The 17,907-nt window shown below is 46.3% G+C and overlaps 3 protein-coding genes across 3 annotated transcripts; 1 reads left to right on the top strand and 2 right to left on the bottom strand.

Moving 5' to 3' along the window:
- LOC8065366 (chaperone protein dnaJ 20, chloroplastic) lies at positions 221–876 on the bottom strand. Its single transcript, XM_002460090.2, has one exon. It carries the CDS (start codon positions 846–848, stop codon positions 351–353), a length of 498 nt encoding a protein of 165 aa, XP_002460135.2. The 5' UTR covers positions 849–876; the 3' UTR covers positions 221–350.
- Positions 9,003–9,813, bottom strand: LOC8056173 (chaperone protein dnaJ 20, chloroplastic). Its single transcript, XM_002460089.2, has one exon. The coding sequence runs from the start codon at positions 9,781–9,783 to the stop codon at positions 9,274–9,276; it is 510 nt and encodes a 169-aa protein (XP_002460134.1). The 5' UTR covers positions 9,784–9,813; the 3' UTR covers positions 9,003–9,273.
- On the top strand, positions 14,679–16,770 carry LOC110432500. Its single transcript, XM_021453029.1, has 4 exons — positions 14,679–15,963; positions 16,039–16,154; positions 16,232–16,330; positions 16,461–16,770. The coding sequence occupies exons 1-4, from the start codon at positions 15,517–15,519 to the stop codon at positions 16,660–16,662; spliced, it is 864 nt and encodes a 287-aa protein (XP_021308704.1). The 5' UTR covers positions 14,679–15,516; the 3' UTR covers positions 16,663–16,770.

Below are 17,907 nucleotides of genomic sequence, written 5' to 3'. Positions count from 1 at the left end.
GTAGCTTAGAGCACAGGCACATATATAGACCAGATTTGCACGGAGTAATTTGAACTTTTTCTCGTCGTCGTAAACATTACGACAAACAGATTGTAATGCGACGGTTAGCAAAATAAGTAACAAACTAATCACCACCTCATGAAGTTTAATTAGATCAGCAGTTTGTGCATGGGCGTGTTTACTTTGTTCGATAAAAAAATTGTACACACTGCCTTTCACATTAAACAGGACAAAGATCCCCGAAAAGAACGAATTACTACTCAAACGTAGTAAAACCAGATGTCACGAGTCGCCTTCTGGCGAAACGTGAAAGAATGAATAACCAGATAACACCCCCTATCCGTGTGCTTTCATGCGCGTGCCCTGCGAGTGCGCACGCCACCGCTCCTCGCGCTCTGCCGCTGCTCGGAGCGCGCGCGCAGCGCACACAGCTGCGCCTCCCACACGTCCCTCGCGAACGCAACACCGGCGGCCGGGTCCTCGCCGCCCGCCCTCAGCTCGGCGTCGTACCGGAGCCTCTGCGCCGGGTCGGACAGCGTCTCGTAGGCGCGACGCAGCTCGAGGAAGAGCTCCGTGGACTCGCCGCGACGCGACGGCGGGCACACGTCGGGGTGGTACCGCAGCGCCAGCCGCCGGTACGCGCGCTTGATCTCCTCCGCGCCCACGGCCGCCGAGTGCTCCAGCGACAGCACCTTGTAGTAGTCTGTCATGCTTCCCTTGGGGCATAAAGCCCTTGGCGATGTAGCCACGGCCTTCACCTTGCAGTGGCTGATCCTCCGGGAAAACACGGCAGTTTTGGTCATCCTGCCTGAGCTCGTCGTCGGCATCGGAATGGTGCTGGTGGCCATACCGTAGGCTTGCAGGTTAGGTATAGCTAGGCAGCTAGCTGATCGAAGAAATAAAGCAAGCCAGGCGTGTATATATAGTCGTTGGCAGGGCGGCCAGAAGATGAGACAAACGAGGCGGGGCCAGATTACGCGTTTTGCACGGGTGGCTGCGAACGTCGCCATCGTGACATCGTCGGCGAGCTGTGGCGGGGCGGACCGATGGATAGGAATGGAGTTTTGCAAACGGATGGTTCTAGGATGGAGACGGCAAAGCTATGATGCGTTGAGGTCAAAGAGAGTAGGTGTGTGTGTGCTGTGCGTGCCATTCGGATTGTTGGCATTGCAAACTGAAACACGGCAGACAAGCAACGAAGTGAGACCGCGCGTGCGGATTGTCGTGCCATCTTGTACCCTCCTGTTTGGACGGTCTGTATATATGTGTATGCAGATTTGCATAGGTCAGTTTGATTGCCGACTGATTTTGCTGTCAACAAGAGATCTCTGATAATTGCTCGAAAAAAAAGAGAGCTCCGATAAGGGATTGAGTGAGAGAGACCTAACACTACGACAACTTGAGATAATTCCGAGCCACTTGATCTTACATAAATTCTCTGTAGACGATTAAAAAACTTTATATGGTATCCATGCCATCCAAATAATTTTTCTTCTTCTCTCTGTGGCAGTACCGTAGTATTAGTGCCATTATCCCCTATGTATTTACAAAATGACCATTTTAGCCTTGGTCGTGTCACATGTCCTCACTCTCTCCATGCCGCTCTTCTCTTCTCATTAGCACTTTCTCGCTGCCTTGCCATCTGTCTCTCTGCCAACCTCCTCTCCCCTTGGCGATTGGTCAGCGCCATAAGGTCATGGACACGCTCGCCCGACCTGATCCACCTCAAGGAGTAGACTTCCCTATCCTCCGAGCACAAGAAGCGTGGTGCTGATGCTTCGCTTTCCCCTTCCACCTCCCTCTCGCCATCCCCGCCTATCTGCCTCCATCCTTGCTGTCTCAATGTCAAATTAGACGTCAATAATACATCAAGAATGAGGCCCACGTTGTGGTTTTCCCGGTCACTATGGATGGTGCCGAAGCATTCGGAGGCGAGGCTTTTCTTGACATGGCAACAACGGTAGAGGCAGACAGGGTCCACCTGCTCACGAAGATCACGACGAGGACAGGGCAATGGCAGCGGGAGGAGGACCGCCTGGGACGCGAGCATCCTCTAGAGACACGCATGGACATGACGTCCTTTCTCTTCTTCCCTCCGACACCCACAGTGACAACGAAATCACCAATGATCCTGTGCTCTAGGACGCCGCTTCTCTCAATCTCGTACTCAAGATGTTGCACAACAATCCGCTGGCGGCCTAGCACTGGAGATCTCATGAGTACACATGCTGAAAAATATAACATTTTTACATTTAGTGGTTTTTAGATTTAATCGATTGAGTTATTTGGGAAGAACTTTTTCCCAATTTGTATATTGTTTGAATCTAATTAGGGAATGCTTCTTCCTAATCCATAGTTAAAGAAATGAATGGCAAGTACAAAACTAAAATATTTCTTAGACATTGTGAACCAAGGGCATAATGGTCCTTTTGTCCTTTACTTAAAGGAGGTTTCATGGAGTTTGGACGGCAATGACACAAAAAGAACCAGAAACTAAAACAATGGTTCAAATGTCACGGGAACTTTTTTGTGGCACGCAGAGAACTCTGTCAATAATTAGGGGCTTGACGCGACAACGTTCAGCTTCCTCCTGGTCAGCCCAATGCACACTAGCTGCAGGATAAAATGCTCGGTACTCGGTACCGGACGCCTCGGCCGGTCTCTCTCCCATGTGTGGATACTAGCGCTTATTGAATTCGGCGACGGCAAGAAGTGATGGACGGAGTGGCCACGCCGCCGCCCGGCCGGCAGCTAGGTTCTTCGGTTGGGTACTCCAGGCTCTCAAGTTCATGTATGTACGCGTGATGCCCTGCTCACATTCACATGACGTCGCGTGTACGTAGACGTACGCACTGGACTGTAGCTAGTAGCTAGCTAGGGCCACTGGAGAAGGAAGAAACAGTCGTCTTTGTAACACTGCAAATTAAATAATATGATTTGCCACCGCAAAAAAGATGATTGTTGTCATATCCAGGGGTAGTTGTGCAACTTGGCGAGAAAACAACTAGCCAGCCCAGCGATCGACCCATTGTTTTCAGCTTGTAATATAACGTATATCCAGCTGATCCGTGGTTTCTATCGCACACATAGACGAATAATGCATTATCTAGCTCAAGACAAGATCACCTAACTAGTAATCTAACGATGTAAAGGGCGGTTACATATACTAGCTGATGATGATGCATTATTAGTTTCAACACATGATCATTCCTGTGTGTTGTGCGTGCCATTCGGATTATTGGCATTACAAATTGAAACGTCAGACAAGGAACCAAACGAGACCGCACATGCGGGTTGTCGTGCCATCTTGTACCCTCCTGTTTGGACGGTCTGTACATATGTGTATGCAGATTTGCACATATAGGTCAATAATAAGTTTAGTTGCCGATTGATTTTGCTGTCAACAAGAGATCTCCGATGAGGGATGTGAGAGACCTACGAGATAACGTTCAGCTTCCTCGCGAACAGCCCAATCCAAATTTTATATTATTACTTAATTAATTTGTGTCTTTTAGTAGCTAAAGCTATTTCTTAGATCACGTAGATACAGAAAGCATCACTTTATTGTGATTATAGTACCATATGGAAATGTTCGTTGGATTCATTCAATAATGAATCGAAGGCCGGCAATCTTTATTGGTTATGGGTTTGTTGACATGATGATCTTATAGTTTAATTGTGCGCTCGTCAATATCTGAATTCTTCGACCAAAATGAGTCCTATAAGACAAAATACAAGATACGATCCAAAGCAAATTGGTTGACAGTTCCACATCGATGTGTCTTTCTTTTAACACTTATGGTGCTTCAAATCCGCACAGCTCCTGTCAAGCTCAGTAAAGGCATGGCTCAGCTAGACGGCGACTGCATCCACGATTGGGCCAGCCTCCGCTCAACTTTCGTGGAGCATTTCCAAGGCATGTAAACTCATCCCGAAAACTCATGGGATCTTTGCAACTGCAGGCAGAAGCCAAACAAGACCCTCTAGGTGTATGTCTAGTGCTTCTTTTGGAAGCCCAACGAACTGCCTAACGTCGCTGACACGACATCATCAACGCCCTCACCTACGGCACCACATGCAAGGCGCTTGTCCACACGCTCGAACATGAGTCCCCGCAAATGACGCGGGAGCTGCTGGACATCGACATCAAGTATTCTATGGGGGAGGAAGTTGTCCTAGCCAACTTTGACGACAAAGGCAAACGTTGCTGCTCCACAGAATAGGGAGGACGACAACGATGAAACCAACATGACAAGCCGGCGCAATGAAAAGAACGAGAAGAAGAGCGATAAGAAGCGCCACAGAGAGGAGATGGTAGCAATGGCCAAACGAGCCACACAACCCCAAGTGAAGAGGAAGGACCAGTGCCCTGAGCACTTCGAGAAGGCTCTCGAGGAGATGTTCCTATTCCATGAAGGCCAGACCAAACACCTCCTCAAGGGCTACGACATTATGCAGAGCTACATCAAGGGCACCCTCAATCTCTACAAGAGCAAGGCCCAAATTCCACCACACAAGGTGTGTGGGGAGCCAGCGATAAGAAGAATGATGACACCATGTTCCCAGACGTTGAAGAGTGCCTAATGATCTTTAGTGGGCTCCATGCCTATGATCCATGGTGACAGTACCGGATCACCGAGCAGGAAGTGAACAACATCGAGGCCATAGCGGTGCCCATGCCATCAAGGGCTCGATGAAGGCATAGGAAGTTCCAAACCTAGGAGAGACTCGTTCGAGCAAGCATCCCTACAATCATCCTGGACTTGGCTCAGGCCTAGCTCCCACTCCAGGCAACACCAAGAATATACCTCAGCTGATAGGTGCTCAGAGCATGACAAGTGCGCAGGGAAGCAAATGCTAGGCCTTGCTAGACGCCATTCTCTCCACCTCAATGAGGCAATGTCGGCCAATACCAAAATAGGGTCATGTCCAGGGCATGTCACGTTGTGACAAGGATCCCCACATGTTTGTATAGTGGAGGACTCTAGGCTCGCATGATGGTTTCCCTCCATGCAGAGGAGGAAGCAACGAGAAGGCACACCCACGGAAGGCATGGTGGTGAAGGGTCGAGATGGTAGACTAGAGGGGGTAAATAGTCCTTTCTAAAAACTTATCGCACCGGCTAACCAAAACTTATGTAGAATTAAAACTATCGGTCTAGCCAAGACTTCACCCCTTTGTCTAAATTTCAAGCACCTTAAAAAGATCCTAAACAAGTAATAAAGGTGTCGGGCTAGCTAGTGCTCACCTAACTAATTCTAGCTTGCAAGGTCACACAAACCTATGCAACTAGTATTATAAGCAAACTGAGGAGCACCTACACAACCCCTAGTGATGCAAAGCGCATAAATCCTAAGCTCACTTGCAATGCTCAAAAACAAGGCAACTAATGCTAAATTAGAGAGTATAAATTACTTAATTAGACAAACTAAGTAATGTGACTAACGAGGTTACTAAAACAAAATTAGCCATGCAAGGGAGCTACTTCTAGCTACATAAGTAAGAAGGTAACTATCAAACTACACAAGCTAACTAATTATAAGAGCAACCACACAAGCACAAGTATACAAATGTAAATACAAGCTTGTGTTGGGGATTTGCAAACCAACAGGAAGAACAATGTTGATATAATGATTTTTCTCCCGAGGTTCACTTGGTTGCCACCAAGCTAGTCTCTATTAAGACAAGCTCTAAGTTTGTCGTCAGTCCTCTTGCTAGTGGTGACCCATAAGTCACACTCTCCCACGTGAAGTGCTTACCACAAGCTCTAGCACTTGATCCAGTTGGACCAATTTGTTGGTCTTCGTGTCTCACTTTACTAGAGTTACTCTTTGCGATCCCCGTGGGGTGAGCATAATCTCCCTCACAAATCCTCCTCTGGAGCACCGCACAATCTTCTCACGTGCTTCGACGGAGTCACAAGCCACCAAACCGTCTAGGAGGTGGCAACCTCCAAAAGTAACAAGCACCACCAGCTTGCAACACGAACAATGCCACTCGATGCAACCTCTCAATGCAATCGCACTAGAACACTCACTCGCTATTGATTCACAATCTAGCAAGCACAAGTGAGTTAGAGGCTTCTTAAACCAAGCACACACAAGGACAACACATGCCCAAGGTGCTCTCACTCAGCCAAGCCCGAGCTCCACCTCTATTTATAGCCCCCAAGCCAAATAGAGCCATTGGAGCCCTCATTGCATAGAAAAACAAGGGCGTCAGACGCGCTGACACCAAGGCATCAGACACGCCTCAGTGTTTGACACTGCTCTACCAGCAACTCTCGATTGCTGCCATGTGTCCTTAGTTAAACATGAGCCATTGATCTCCAGCGGTCACTTAAATGTTAAAGTACTTGGTCAGAAGGTGTCGGACGCGCCAGGTACCACACACCGGACGCGCCCACCTCTCACTAGACAGTCCAGAGAGCTCACAAACCGCTCGGAGACGCACCGGATGTGTCCTAGGGTATACCATTGGACGTGCCTCTATGTTCGATGCGTACACTTTGTGAAAGCCTGAGAAATGCCACGCGCGTCGGACGCACTGACGACCCACGGGACGCGTGTAGTTCTACCAACACTGTGTCAGACGTAGGTCCAGTGTCAACACTGGCGACCTTAGCGTCTGATGTGTGTTTCTCTCACAACTTCACCTCCTCTTCAACCGTCTCTAGCGCAGTGGGAAAAAGATATTTCATTTCTACAAAAACATTGAATCTCACCCCGCAAGCTCGACGAGAGAGAGGATCCTAAACCACTCTCTACTCCTCAAACTCTATCTCCTTTGCAAATATGCCAACACAAACAAGTGTACACCACCATGTGCATGTGTTCTGGCATTTTCACAAATATTTTCCCAAAGGAGTTAGCCTCTCAACTTGCCATGCCACTAGATCCTAACACGTATGCAAAGTTAGATCGCTCAAGTGGTACTAGATGAACGTTATGTAAACAAGTTTGCCCCTCTTGATAGTACGGCCATCTATCCTAAACCAGGTCATTAACTTCTCTACGCACCTATGACTAGTGAAATAGAAATGCCCTAAGTTATACCTTTGCCTTGCGCATTCCATTCCAACTCCTACGATGTTGATGCAACACATGCACCAACCAATTACAAATGATATGATCCACTTCATATCATCATATGACCGTATTGGTTCATCGATCTTGACCTCACTTGCTTGTCACTGTTGCGTCAGTCCATCGGTGACAAGTCTTGCTCAAGCTTCACTATCACATGCGGTCCCTCACTTCAAAGCCTCCAACTTGCCATTCACACTTGCAACCGGTCTGTTGAGCCAAGCATCAACTTGATCTTCTCCACCTTGGTCACCTGAATCAATGTCATGTCTCATATATATGCAATGAGCTCCTCCATCATTACATATTCACCTGTGTTAGGGATACAAGTAAAAATGTTGATCACATGAGGATAGTGGTAAGGAGTCATCTCTAGGGCCTTCAATGTGGTATCTGGGTATGGGGCCCAAGAGTTGCAAGTAACTAAAAACCCAATCCAATTTTTCAAGAATTGGTGAGGATGCATATTAGCTCAGGTAAACATTCTGCCTTGTAGGGTAACTTCATTCAAGCCCAAAAGACTAATGGCTTCATTAAAAAGAAATAGCTCCATTAGATCCTCTATTGCTTTGTTTCTTCCTACCATCTAAGTATATTGAAGTCCAGAAGATGATATCGCCTATTTCTTCAAGCATTTGGATTTGCTTTAGCCAAGTAATAAAGTTCCTTTTCCCTTCTTGGTGACTCATGGCGTAAATATTTTTTAAAACTCAACTATTATTGTTGCGCAAAGAATGTACTTCGACTAAGATGGTGAGCTCATTGCTAAAATGAATTCTCCTTTGAACAGTGAACTCTTCCATGCAGTTAAGAGTCCTCCAAAGGCACCTATAGAAGGAAAGAATTCAAAGTTGTCAAAAGAAGGGGGCAAACATTTCTGATGAATTGTAAGTCAAGCTGCTTTTTTGTTTCTTGAAAGCAAATAAAATAATATGAGGCCTCAGTCTCTTTATCTTTGATGGCACACTCCATTAACCTCTAGCATTAACTCCCCTCACATTCCAACTCATGAAATTTCATTTCCAATGATGATTTCCATTCATTGCAGAAAAAAATAAAACTAGTAGAACTGGCCACTAGTTATCTGGTGCTTGGAAATTGAGATGGATAGCACAAACTAAAAAAAAGCATAATTGTTCTCCTCTACTGACACAATTAAAACAGACATTGCTGTACAATTGCTCAAAGCTAACAAAAGGCAACCAATGTCCCTTAGGACACTTAGTATCCTAATCTAGCAAAAGACTTTTATCCTAATATTGATAGATCAGGTAGCATCATCTTCACCTTCTTCTCGTCCTTCCTTGCTGCTTCCTTCATTTCCAGATTAACATTATATATAGGCCTTGTTTAGTTCCAAAATATTTTGCAAAACAGGTACTGTAGCATTTTCGTTTGTTTGTGAAAAATATTGTCCAATCATGGATTAACTAGGCTCAAAAGATCCGTCCCATCAATTCCGATCAAACTATGCAATTAGTTTTTATTTTCGTCTATATTTAATACTCCATGCATACGTTTAAAGATTCGATGTGACGGGGAATCTGAAAAATTTTGCAAAATTTTTTGGAAACTAAACAAGACCATAGATACAAAATTGTACAAAACATATAATGAAAAGTTCATAGAATGTTTTTCTAACACAAAATATGGTGTTCCCCATCATCTAACATAATTTGAAATTAAAACACAATTTATATGTAGAGAAACAAAAAGATGAATCTTTAGTAAAAGATAAATTGGACCAACTAAAAATAGTTGAGGATAGTAAATAATCAACAAGTTGTTAGTTGTAGGGGTTATCTGAGAGCATCGGCCACTGCATGGAGTATTTGGACCTTATCCGGTCGTAAATATTTTGACAAACAGATTTTAGTGCTACGGTTAGCAAAAGTAACAAGCTAATCATCACCACCTCATTTTGATAAATTAAATCGGCAGTTTGTACATGGGTCATGGGTGTTTACATTGTTTGATTTGATACAAAATTTGTACACACTGCCTTTTATTACATTAAACAAGACAAACTTCCCAACAAAGAAATGAATTGCTAACCTATCACTTTACACTTCTCAAACGTAATAAAACCAATTGTCATCAGTCGGCTTTCTGGAGTCCTGCTGAAAGAATGAATAACCAGAGAACAACCCTGTGCTTCATGCGCTCGCCGCTGCGAGCGCATATATAGTCAGAATGGCTGTCGCCGGACGCCACCGCTCCTCGCGCTCTGCCGCTGCTCGGAGCGCGCGCGCAGCGCACACAGCTGCGCCTCCCACACGTCCCTCGCGAACGCAACACCGGCGGCCGGGTCCTCGCCGCCCGCTCTCAGCTCGGCGTCGTACCGGAGCCTCTGCGCCGGGTCGGAGAGCGTCTCGTAGGCGCGCCGCAGCTCGAGGAAGAGCTCCGTGGACTCGCCGCGACGCGACGGCGGGCACACGTCGGGGTGGTACCGGAGCGCCAGCCGCCGGTACGCGCGCTTGATCTCCTCCGCGCCCACGGCCGCCGAGTGCTCCAGCGACAGCACCTTGTAGTAGTCTGTCATGCTTCCCTCCGAGCAGAAACTATGAGCCCTTGGCGACGACGACGTAGCCACGGCCTTCACCGTGCAGCGACTGGTCCTCCGGCAAAACACGGCAGCTTTGGTCATCCTGCCTGAGCTCCTCGTCGGCATCGGGATGGCTCTGGTGCTGGTGGCCATGCCGTAGGCCGGCAGGTTTGGTAGCTAGGCAGCTCGCTGACCGAACAAATAAGCAAGCCGGGCGCGTATATATATAGCCGTTCACTACCGGAGAGCCGGCCTTTGACGTGTGCCCGAAAGTTTGCCGTGAACAACACACGGCAAAGGTCGGATTTGCCGTGTGCCCTGTCCAAGTACACGGCAAACGCTAGGCACACGGTATACCTAGCCTTTGCCGTGTGTTGTGGCAAACACTAGGCACACGGCAAACTTAAAACTTTAACGTGAGCAATCCACGATAAAAATAAGACACACGGCAAAAACTAACTCCATACAAACGTCCACACCCTGCCGTCAACGTTTGCCGTGTGCGGCCGTTAGGCACACGACAAAGTTTGTGTTTACCGTGTGCTTGTGGCTGGCACACAGCAAACACAAACTTTGCCGTGTGCCAAGTGTGCAGCACACGGCGAACAGTTTGTCTTTTTTTTTTTTTCAGATTTTGCCCTCCAAATTTTTTCTTGTCTACACACTCACCATTTGTAACTTCATACTCAAATTTCATAAAATTTGAAACATATTTGCTATATTTTTGCAATTAACAGCATTCAATTTCATTTTTCTAGATGCGGTCAAATTTGAACTACGACTCAGTAAAATTGTTGAAAAAAATATCAGAAAAATGATATTCATGTTACCTAACCCTGTCTGAGAACATGCGTTGGTGCTTTTTAAAAATTCTAATAAATGCTATTTTATTGCGTAAATCCTGAAACTTGTACATATGTCATGTTATCATACATAGACGTCGTAAAAAAAGTTTGGAAAGATTTCGAATAAGTTGTCTTATATGATGTGTAGAAACCAAATAATCTTTGAAGAAGTTTCGTAGAGTTATAAGTGAAGGAGTATGAGTTGGAGTAGATTCGACTTTCATATTTGAGTTTGATTTCGAAACTTTTTCTATAAGCACTACAACACATAGGTTGTGTCGTATCCAAATTTGGGAATTTTTCGGAATCGTTTACTATTTCTTAATTATTTTCAGCATTTATTGATTTTGAAATGAGAAAATTCGAATTAAAGAAATAAACACATGAAATAATAGTGTAATATGTTTATAAACATGGAATATACATTATGAAGTTCATTTGACAAAGAAATTACAAAAAAATTGATTTATTAAGTAAGTATACTTGTATAGAAAAAAGTATAAGATTGATACATAAAATATTGTTAACTGTTTGCCGTGTGCCACTTGCAGCAGCACATGGCAAACACATGGTTTGCCGTGTGCAAATGTGGGACACACGGCAAAGAATAAAAAAAAAAGTAAATGAAAAAAATAAGTAAAAAATGTTTGTCGTGAGCCAATTTTTAAAAAAAAAGTAAATGAAAAAAGTAACTAAAAAATGTTTGCCGTGAGCTAGATCATGGCACAAGGTAAAGATGTCATTCTCCAAAAAAAAAAGAAGGAAACAGATAGGGCCATGCGCCCCTCTCCTCTCAAAAATAGGTAACAGATTAGGCCATTCCCCACCGCTCACGCAAGGCTCCCTGCTCGCAAGGCCATGCCTTGGCCGCATGCTCGCAACGCCGCCTCGCCGCTGCCGAAGCCGCGCTCGCCCCTGCCCTACTCGCAACGCCGCGTCACCCTCTCCTGCTGAAGCCGCGCGCCCGCACCCGCCCCTGCTGGAGCCGCGCTCGCCTCGGATCTCTAGAGCCGCGCCCGCATCGGACTGCCGGAGCTGCGCCCACCCCCGACCGCCGGAGCCACGCTCGCGGATCCGCTACCGCCAGAGCCGCGCTCGCCGGAGCCGCGACCGCTGGAGCCGCGCTCGCCGGAGCCACGCTCGCCGGAGCCGCGCTCGCCGGAGCCGCGACTGCCGGAGTCGTTGGAGGGTCGTCCCTGTGCTTGCTGATCCATTCGTCTCCAACAGACTGCAACCCAAGGTGATGCCGAATCAAATATGCCTGTTCACAGATAAGGTGCTCGGTGGATGGGAATATCCTGTAGCTTTTTACTTGCTATCTACTCAGAAAAGTGACAGTGAGATATTGTTCACAAGAATAGTTCTTGAAGGAGGTAACTAAGGATTCCTACATTAGAGATAGTACCTGTATGCATATCTGCCTTTCTGAAAATTGCATGCTATCAATTACTTTCAGTTCTGAAAATTTCATTCTGTTCTGAAAATAGCATGAATTTGCTCTGGCTGAACAATATCTAACTGAATAATAGCTCTAACTGAATAATAGCTTTCTTGTGAATTTTTTCTCAGGATGCTGTTCAGGATTTTTTTTTCTTAGTTACTTATGCTACTAGTTACCTAAATGCTTGTGAGAGTTATCTGAATACTAGTCATGCCATTTTTGTATTATGAAAACTACATGTCTCCCCTTCTGCATCAACATTAGTGAGTGTGAACTGCAGCACTTGCTAGTGTGTGTGAATGTGAACTGAATACATGTGAATGTGAACTGAAGCACTAGGTCAGTGCTATTTCAGTTCAAATTTTTGTAATGTTCAGTTTCAGTTCCACTACCTGAATGCATGTGAACATGTGAGACTGCAGTTTCTGTGCAGTTTCAGTTCCAGTTCCACTGGCTGTTTTTATTTTCTCGTGAATGAGTGTGCTCGTTTTTATTGTAATCATGTTGCTTTCATTTGACACTATTATTTTTGCAGGAGGACGTTAGGTCGTGGGAGCACAGGCGTTCCTCGAAGCCGTGGGTCTGCTTGCATCGCTAGCCTGACTTTACCGCCACCCAAGGTATAACCGCACATTCTATTTGTGTCATAGTTTGCGTAACCGAGTTAGGCGTCTCCCGTTCGAAAGAGATACGGTTGGAAACGACCGTATCTATTTCAAATTGTCCACGTTATTTGGACAGCCCGAGGATGCGTAGATGGGGTTAGTTTCCAGGTCCACTCCGATCTGAGATAGAGTTTCAGCATCACCTCCCTGTTGTTCTCCGGGTACACAACCTCCCCGTCGGGACGTGTATTTGGAGAACAGCGGGGAGGTGCTGCCGAAATTTTGTCTCAGATCGGAGTTGACATGGAAACTAAGCCCATCTACGCATCCTCGGGTGGGATTAGGACCTATCCTCACCTATTAGTTAATAGGGCTATCGTGTAGATGCATTCTGGTCTTACATTACTGCATGATATGTTAGAGGATGGATGACCGTCAGTGGATGTACACCGGCCGCCCAAGTCAGAGAGACATCTCCTTGGAATGGATTGAGAAGACCGAGGCTTTCTTAGAGCAAGCATTCGCCAGGGCTAAAGGCGCCTGTATGACCTGGTGTCCATGCGTGAAGTGTGCAAACACGCGGAAGCGTACGAAGGAGGTCATGGGGCAGCATCTTTGCAAGTTTGGGTTTATGCAGGGCTATACCCGATGGACCTACCACGGTGAAGGTGATCGCACGAGGGAGGAGGTTGTGAGACCACGTGTCGATGGTTTTGATGATGATGGTGGGGTAGCAGACATGTTAGATGACGTTAGTCACGGAAACTTTGTTGGAGGAGTTACGGAGGAGGATCCCGAGCCTACCGCCAAGGCATATTATGACATGCTGGACTCGGCTCAGAAACCCCTCCACGGCCGTACATCAGTCTCACAGCTCGATGCCATTGGTCGTGTGATGGACTTCAAGTCCAGGTGTAGCATGAGTCGACAACACTTCGACGACTTGCTGACAATTATTGGCACATTGCTTCCGGTGGGTCACGTTCTGCCGAAGAGCATGTACGACTCACAGAAACTTCTTCGTGCACTAAAGATGCCATATGAGAAGATACATGCTTGTCCGAAAGGCTGCATCCTATTCAGGAAACAATATGAGAATGCAAAGTATTGTCCAGAGTGTGGCTCCTCTAGGTTCCTGGAGGTAGAGTCCGGTGATGGTAGCACTCGGCAGCTGGACATCCCCGCTAAGATCCTACGGTACCTTCCCTTCTGACCGAGGCTTCAACGGCTATACATGACCGAGGAGACCGCAAAGCAGATGACGTGGCACAAAAATGGCCGTCGATATAATCCTGACAAGATGGTACATCCATCCGATGGTGAAGCATGGACCCATTTCGATGGTATTCATCGGGAGAAAGCTGCAGAGGCTCGTAATATACGTGTTGCGCTTGCAACTTGGCTTCAATCCCTACAGACTATTGGCTGCCCCGTACACTTGTTGGCCCGTGTTTGTTGTCCCACTCAATCTCCCCCCCGGCGTCATCTTGCAACGACGCATGATCTTCTTGTCGTTGGTAATTCCTGAACACCCGAGGAAACGTATGGGTGTGTGGATGGAGCCGTTGATTGATGATTTGATCAAAGCTTGGGATGAAGGGGTACTGACGTACGACCGAGCTACGAAGACAAACTTCACAATGCATGTTTGGTACCAGTACTCCATGCATGACTTCCTAGCATATGGGATATTCTGTGGTTGGTGTGTTCATGAGAAGTTGGGATGTCCAATATGCAAGGACCATGTGAGGTTCTTCTGGTTGAAGAATGGTGGCAAGTTTTCATCGTTCGACAAACATCGTCAATTCCTCCCTCTTGAGCATTCGTTCAGAAAAGACACCAAGAACTTTACGAAAGGTGTCGAAGTCACAGACCCTCCACCGCGCATGTCAACTTGCGCCGAGGTTCATGCTCAGATAGATGCTCTTGTTTTCAATAAAAAGGATGGCAAATTCGAGGGATATGGTGAGCAACATATGTGGACTCATAGGTCGGGTTTGACGAGGTTCCCGTATTATGATGACCTTGTGCCACATCACATTGATGCAATGCACACTGAAAAGAATGTCGTCGAGGCACTTTGGGCAACAATGATGGACATTTCTGATAAGTCAAAGGACAATGTTAAGGCTAGAGTGGATCTAGCAATGTTGTGTGATAGGCCAAGTCAGGAGATGCGGCCTCCTGCTGGCCGCAAGAATTGGAGTAGGCCTAAGGCCGATTTTGTCTTGGCTAGGAAGCATAGGAGGGAAGTACTTGAATGGATAAAGACATTAATGTTCCCTGATGGATATGCAGCGAATCTGAGGAGGGGAGTGAACTTAAATACTCTACGAGTCTTAGGGATGAAGAGTCATGACTACCACATATGGATTGAGCGGCTTCTTCCGGTGATGGTTCGAGGCTATGTCCCTGACCACATTTGGGTCGTGCTGGCAGAGTCAAGCTACTTCTTCCGCCAGCTTTGTGCCAAGGAGGTATCTCGGTCCGTGTTGCTAGCCTTAGAAGCAGCGGCACCTGTGTTGGTATGTAAGTTGGAGAAGATCTTTCCACCTGGCTTCTTCCTTCCAATGCAGCATTTGATTATGCATCTCCCGTATGAGGCAAGGATGGGGGGCCTTGTCCAAGGCCGTTGGTGCTACCCAATCGAGAGATGCTTCAAGTTCCTTCGGAGAAAATGCAGGAATAAAGCCAAGATTGAGGCTTCGATGTCAGAGGCTTACATCACTGAGGAGGCGTCGAACTTCACAACATCATACTATAATGATAACCTTCCTAGCATGCATAATCCACTCCCTCATTACAATGCCAACGAAAATGAATGCAACCTTAGCTTGTTCCGAGGTCAACTCGGAAGTCTAAGTGAAGGCACCCCCAAGAGGTTAACGAGTCAAGAGTGGCACACTATAATGCTATATGTGTTGACCAATCTTGATGAGGTGCATCCATACATGCAGTAAGTTCTATACCACTTTGTTTCTCATTGGTGCCGTATATGCACTATTTGCATCCAACCCCTTTGTCCCCCAACGATGCAGGCAATTTCAAAATGAATTCTGGGCAGGATATAGGCCCGTTGGGGGCCTATGCTCTCTCCAAGAAGGGGAAGGCGACGGCCGACATCACCTACAGCCCGGACGACCCTCCTGAGGCGTACACCAACTCCACCGTCCATAGCCGGATCAGCTCATATTGTGATTCGGCACATGCGATCCATGGCCTTGACTTCGATCCCTACAATGAGGCCATCAGTGGAGAAGCAGCCATGAGGGTAGGGGGAGGCAAGCAACATGGGCGATACTGGGTTGCTGACCCCTTGATTGACTCCTCGAGGACTCCTACTCTCTCCCAAATTAGAGCAAAGGACAGGCGTCAGGGCGAAAGCAGCTCAGGGGTACGCTCGAGGCCGACCGCAGCCGAGTGCATCATCACCAACCTCCAGGTTCTCGCTGTTTCATTCGTGCTCAATCATTCAATAATAACATAGCTTTGTAACACAAGTGTTTCAACCTTGTAGACCCAGCTTTCGCAAAAGGAAGTCAGGATCACCGAGTTAGAGACACAGTACAGGGAGATGGCCATCTACATGCGAACTCTTGGGGCTCAGATGGGAGCACCTCCGCCACCAAACTTGTACGTTCCACCTGCTCTAGGTGGACCTAGCCCACTGAGTTTCACTTCACTTAACCATGCAATCTCTACCTTTGTAGATGTAGATGCGATTGTGGTTGCGTGCCATCGAGCCGCTGTGGATGTCGGCTATCGTGCCGCTATGCTTGCCGGCCTTCGTGTCGATGCTTTTCTTGCAGGTCTTGGGAACCTCCCCGTGCAGGGGAGGTGCTGCCAAAATTTTTATTTGAAACCACTATGTATATCTTCAACTTCAAGTATTTAATCTCAAAATTCACTTATGACACGTTTGTCTCATCCTTTGTGTAGCTTCACTCCCAGGGTTCTACTCAAGCGCCCAATGAGCAAAGTCCTCAAGACGGTGGGTGGAGCGACCATGTCAATCCGTACCAACCTCCAGGCGATTCATGGGGCAGACGAGATGGATTCGGTTGGTGAACTTGTAGTTTTTTTATGGAATTTGTCGTTTTGTCGGACGTTTGTTGAACTTGTGGTTTCCTTAGACTTGTGATGGACTTGGTGATGAACATGTGTTTATGTATGTGACATGTACGTTATATGTATGTCAGAGATTTGGTATATCATGGTTATTGTGGTAAATGTGCGATATATTGTGATATTTGTGTGCTATGTGTGATTAATGTGAGCTGTGCTATGATATATGTGGTTGCAAAAGCAAAAAAACAAAAAAAAAGTGGGAAGGGGGTTTGCCGTGTGCTAGGGCCATAACACACGGCAAAGACCAATCTTTGCCGTGTGCTATGACCATAGCACACGGCAAACCCGCCTACCAGGCTGCCTATGTCATACCTGGAAAGGGGGTTTGCCGTGTGCCCCCCCTGACACACGGCAAACATTGAGACTTTGCCGTGTGCCTACATGGTCGCTCACGGCAAAGATTCAATGTTTGCCGTGTGCCTGCATGGTAGCACACGGCAAAGATTCAATGTTTGTCGTGTGCCACTGTGAAGACACACGACAAACGCTCTTTTCAGGAAAAATAAAAAATTCTTTATAATTTTTGCCATGTGCTTACTCTAGCTCACGACAAAGGTTTGCCGTGTGCAACACACGGCAAACCCTGCCATCAAACTGTCCCCCTCTGTTTCACGCCGTCCATCACCTTCTTTTTTGCCGTGTGTTCAGTGTTCGCCTAAACGGCCTAAACGGCCGATTAAACGGTTATTAAACGGTAAACGGTGGCAAACTGTTTTGTTTAGGGGGTAAACGGGAAATTAAACGGTTGACCGTTTAAACGGTCAAAAAATGGGGAAAACGGTCTAAACGGCCTACTCGGAACGGTTGTAAACGGTGTTAAACGGCTGTTTAAACGGCCGTTTAGGCAAACACCAGGTAAATCTAGTTGAATTTTATATTAACAATTTGTATACTTGAATTTATTATATTTATAAATATATAAAATTGATTTGTTATATGCATAAATATGTATATTTAATTATTCTAACATGCATAAACATATATACATAATAAAATAAATGGATTTTAGTTGCATAAATATGTATAAATGATAGAATGATTGATTTTACATTAAAAAATATGTATATTTTTGTAATATTGTGTAAAACCGTTTAGACTGTTTTAATCCGTTTAAACACCGTCTAAACAGTTTAAACGCTAAACGAACGGTGACTGACTGTTTACCGTTTAGCGTTTAGGATAACATTGCGTGTGTGAGGATTCACTCACGGCAAAGCTTCGTCGTGTGCCCACAATTTGGCCGTGAGTAAAGGTAAGG

The sequence above is a fragment of the Sorghum bicolor genome, chromosome 2, assembly GCF_000003195.3.
Source record: "Sorghum bicolor cultivar BTx623 chromosome 2, Sorghum_bicolor_NCBIv3, whole genome shotgun sequence".
Taxonomy (NCBI): Eukaryota; Viridiplantae; Streptophyta; class Magnoliopsida; order Poales; family Poaceae; genus Sorghum; species Sorghum bicolor.
The sequence above is the reverse complement of the archived record's forward strand: the minus strand, read 5'-3'. Positions and strand labels throughout refer to the sequence as shown.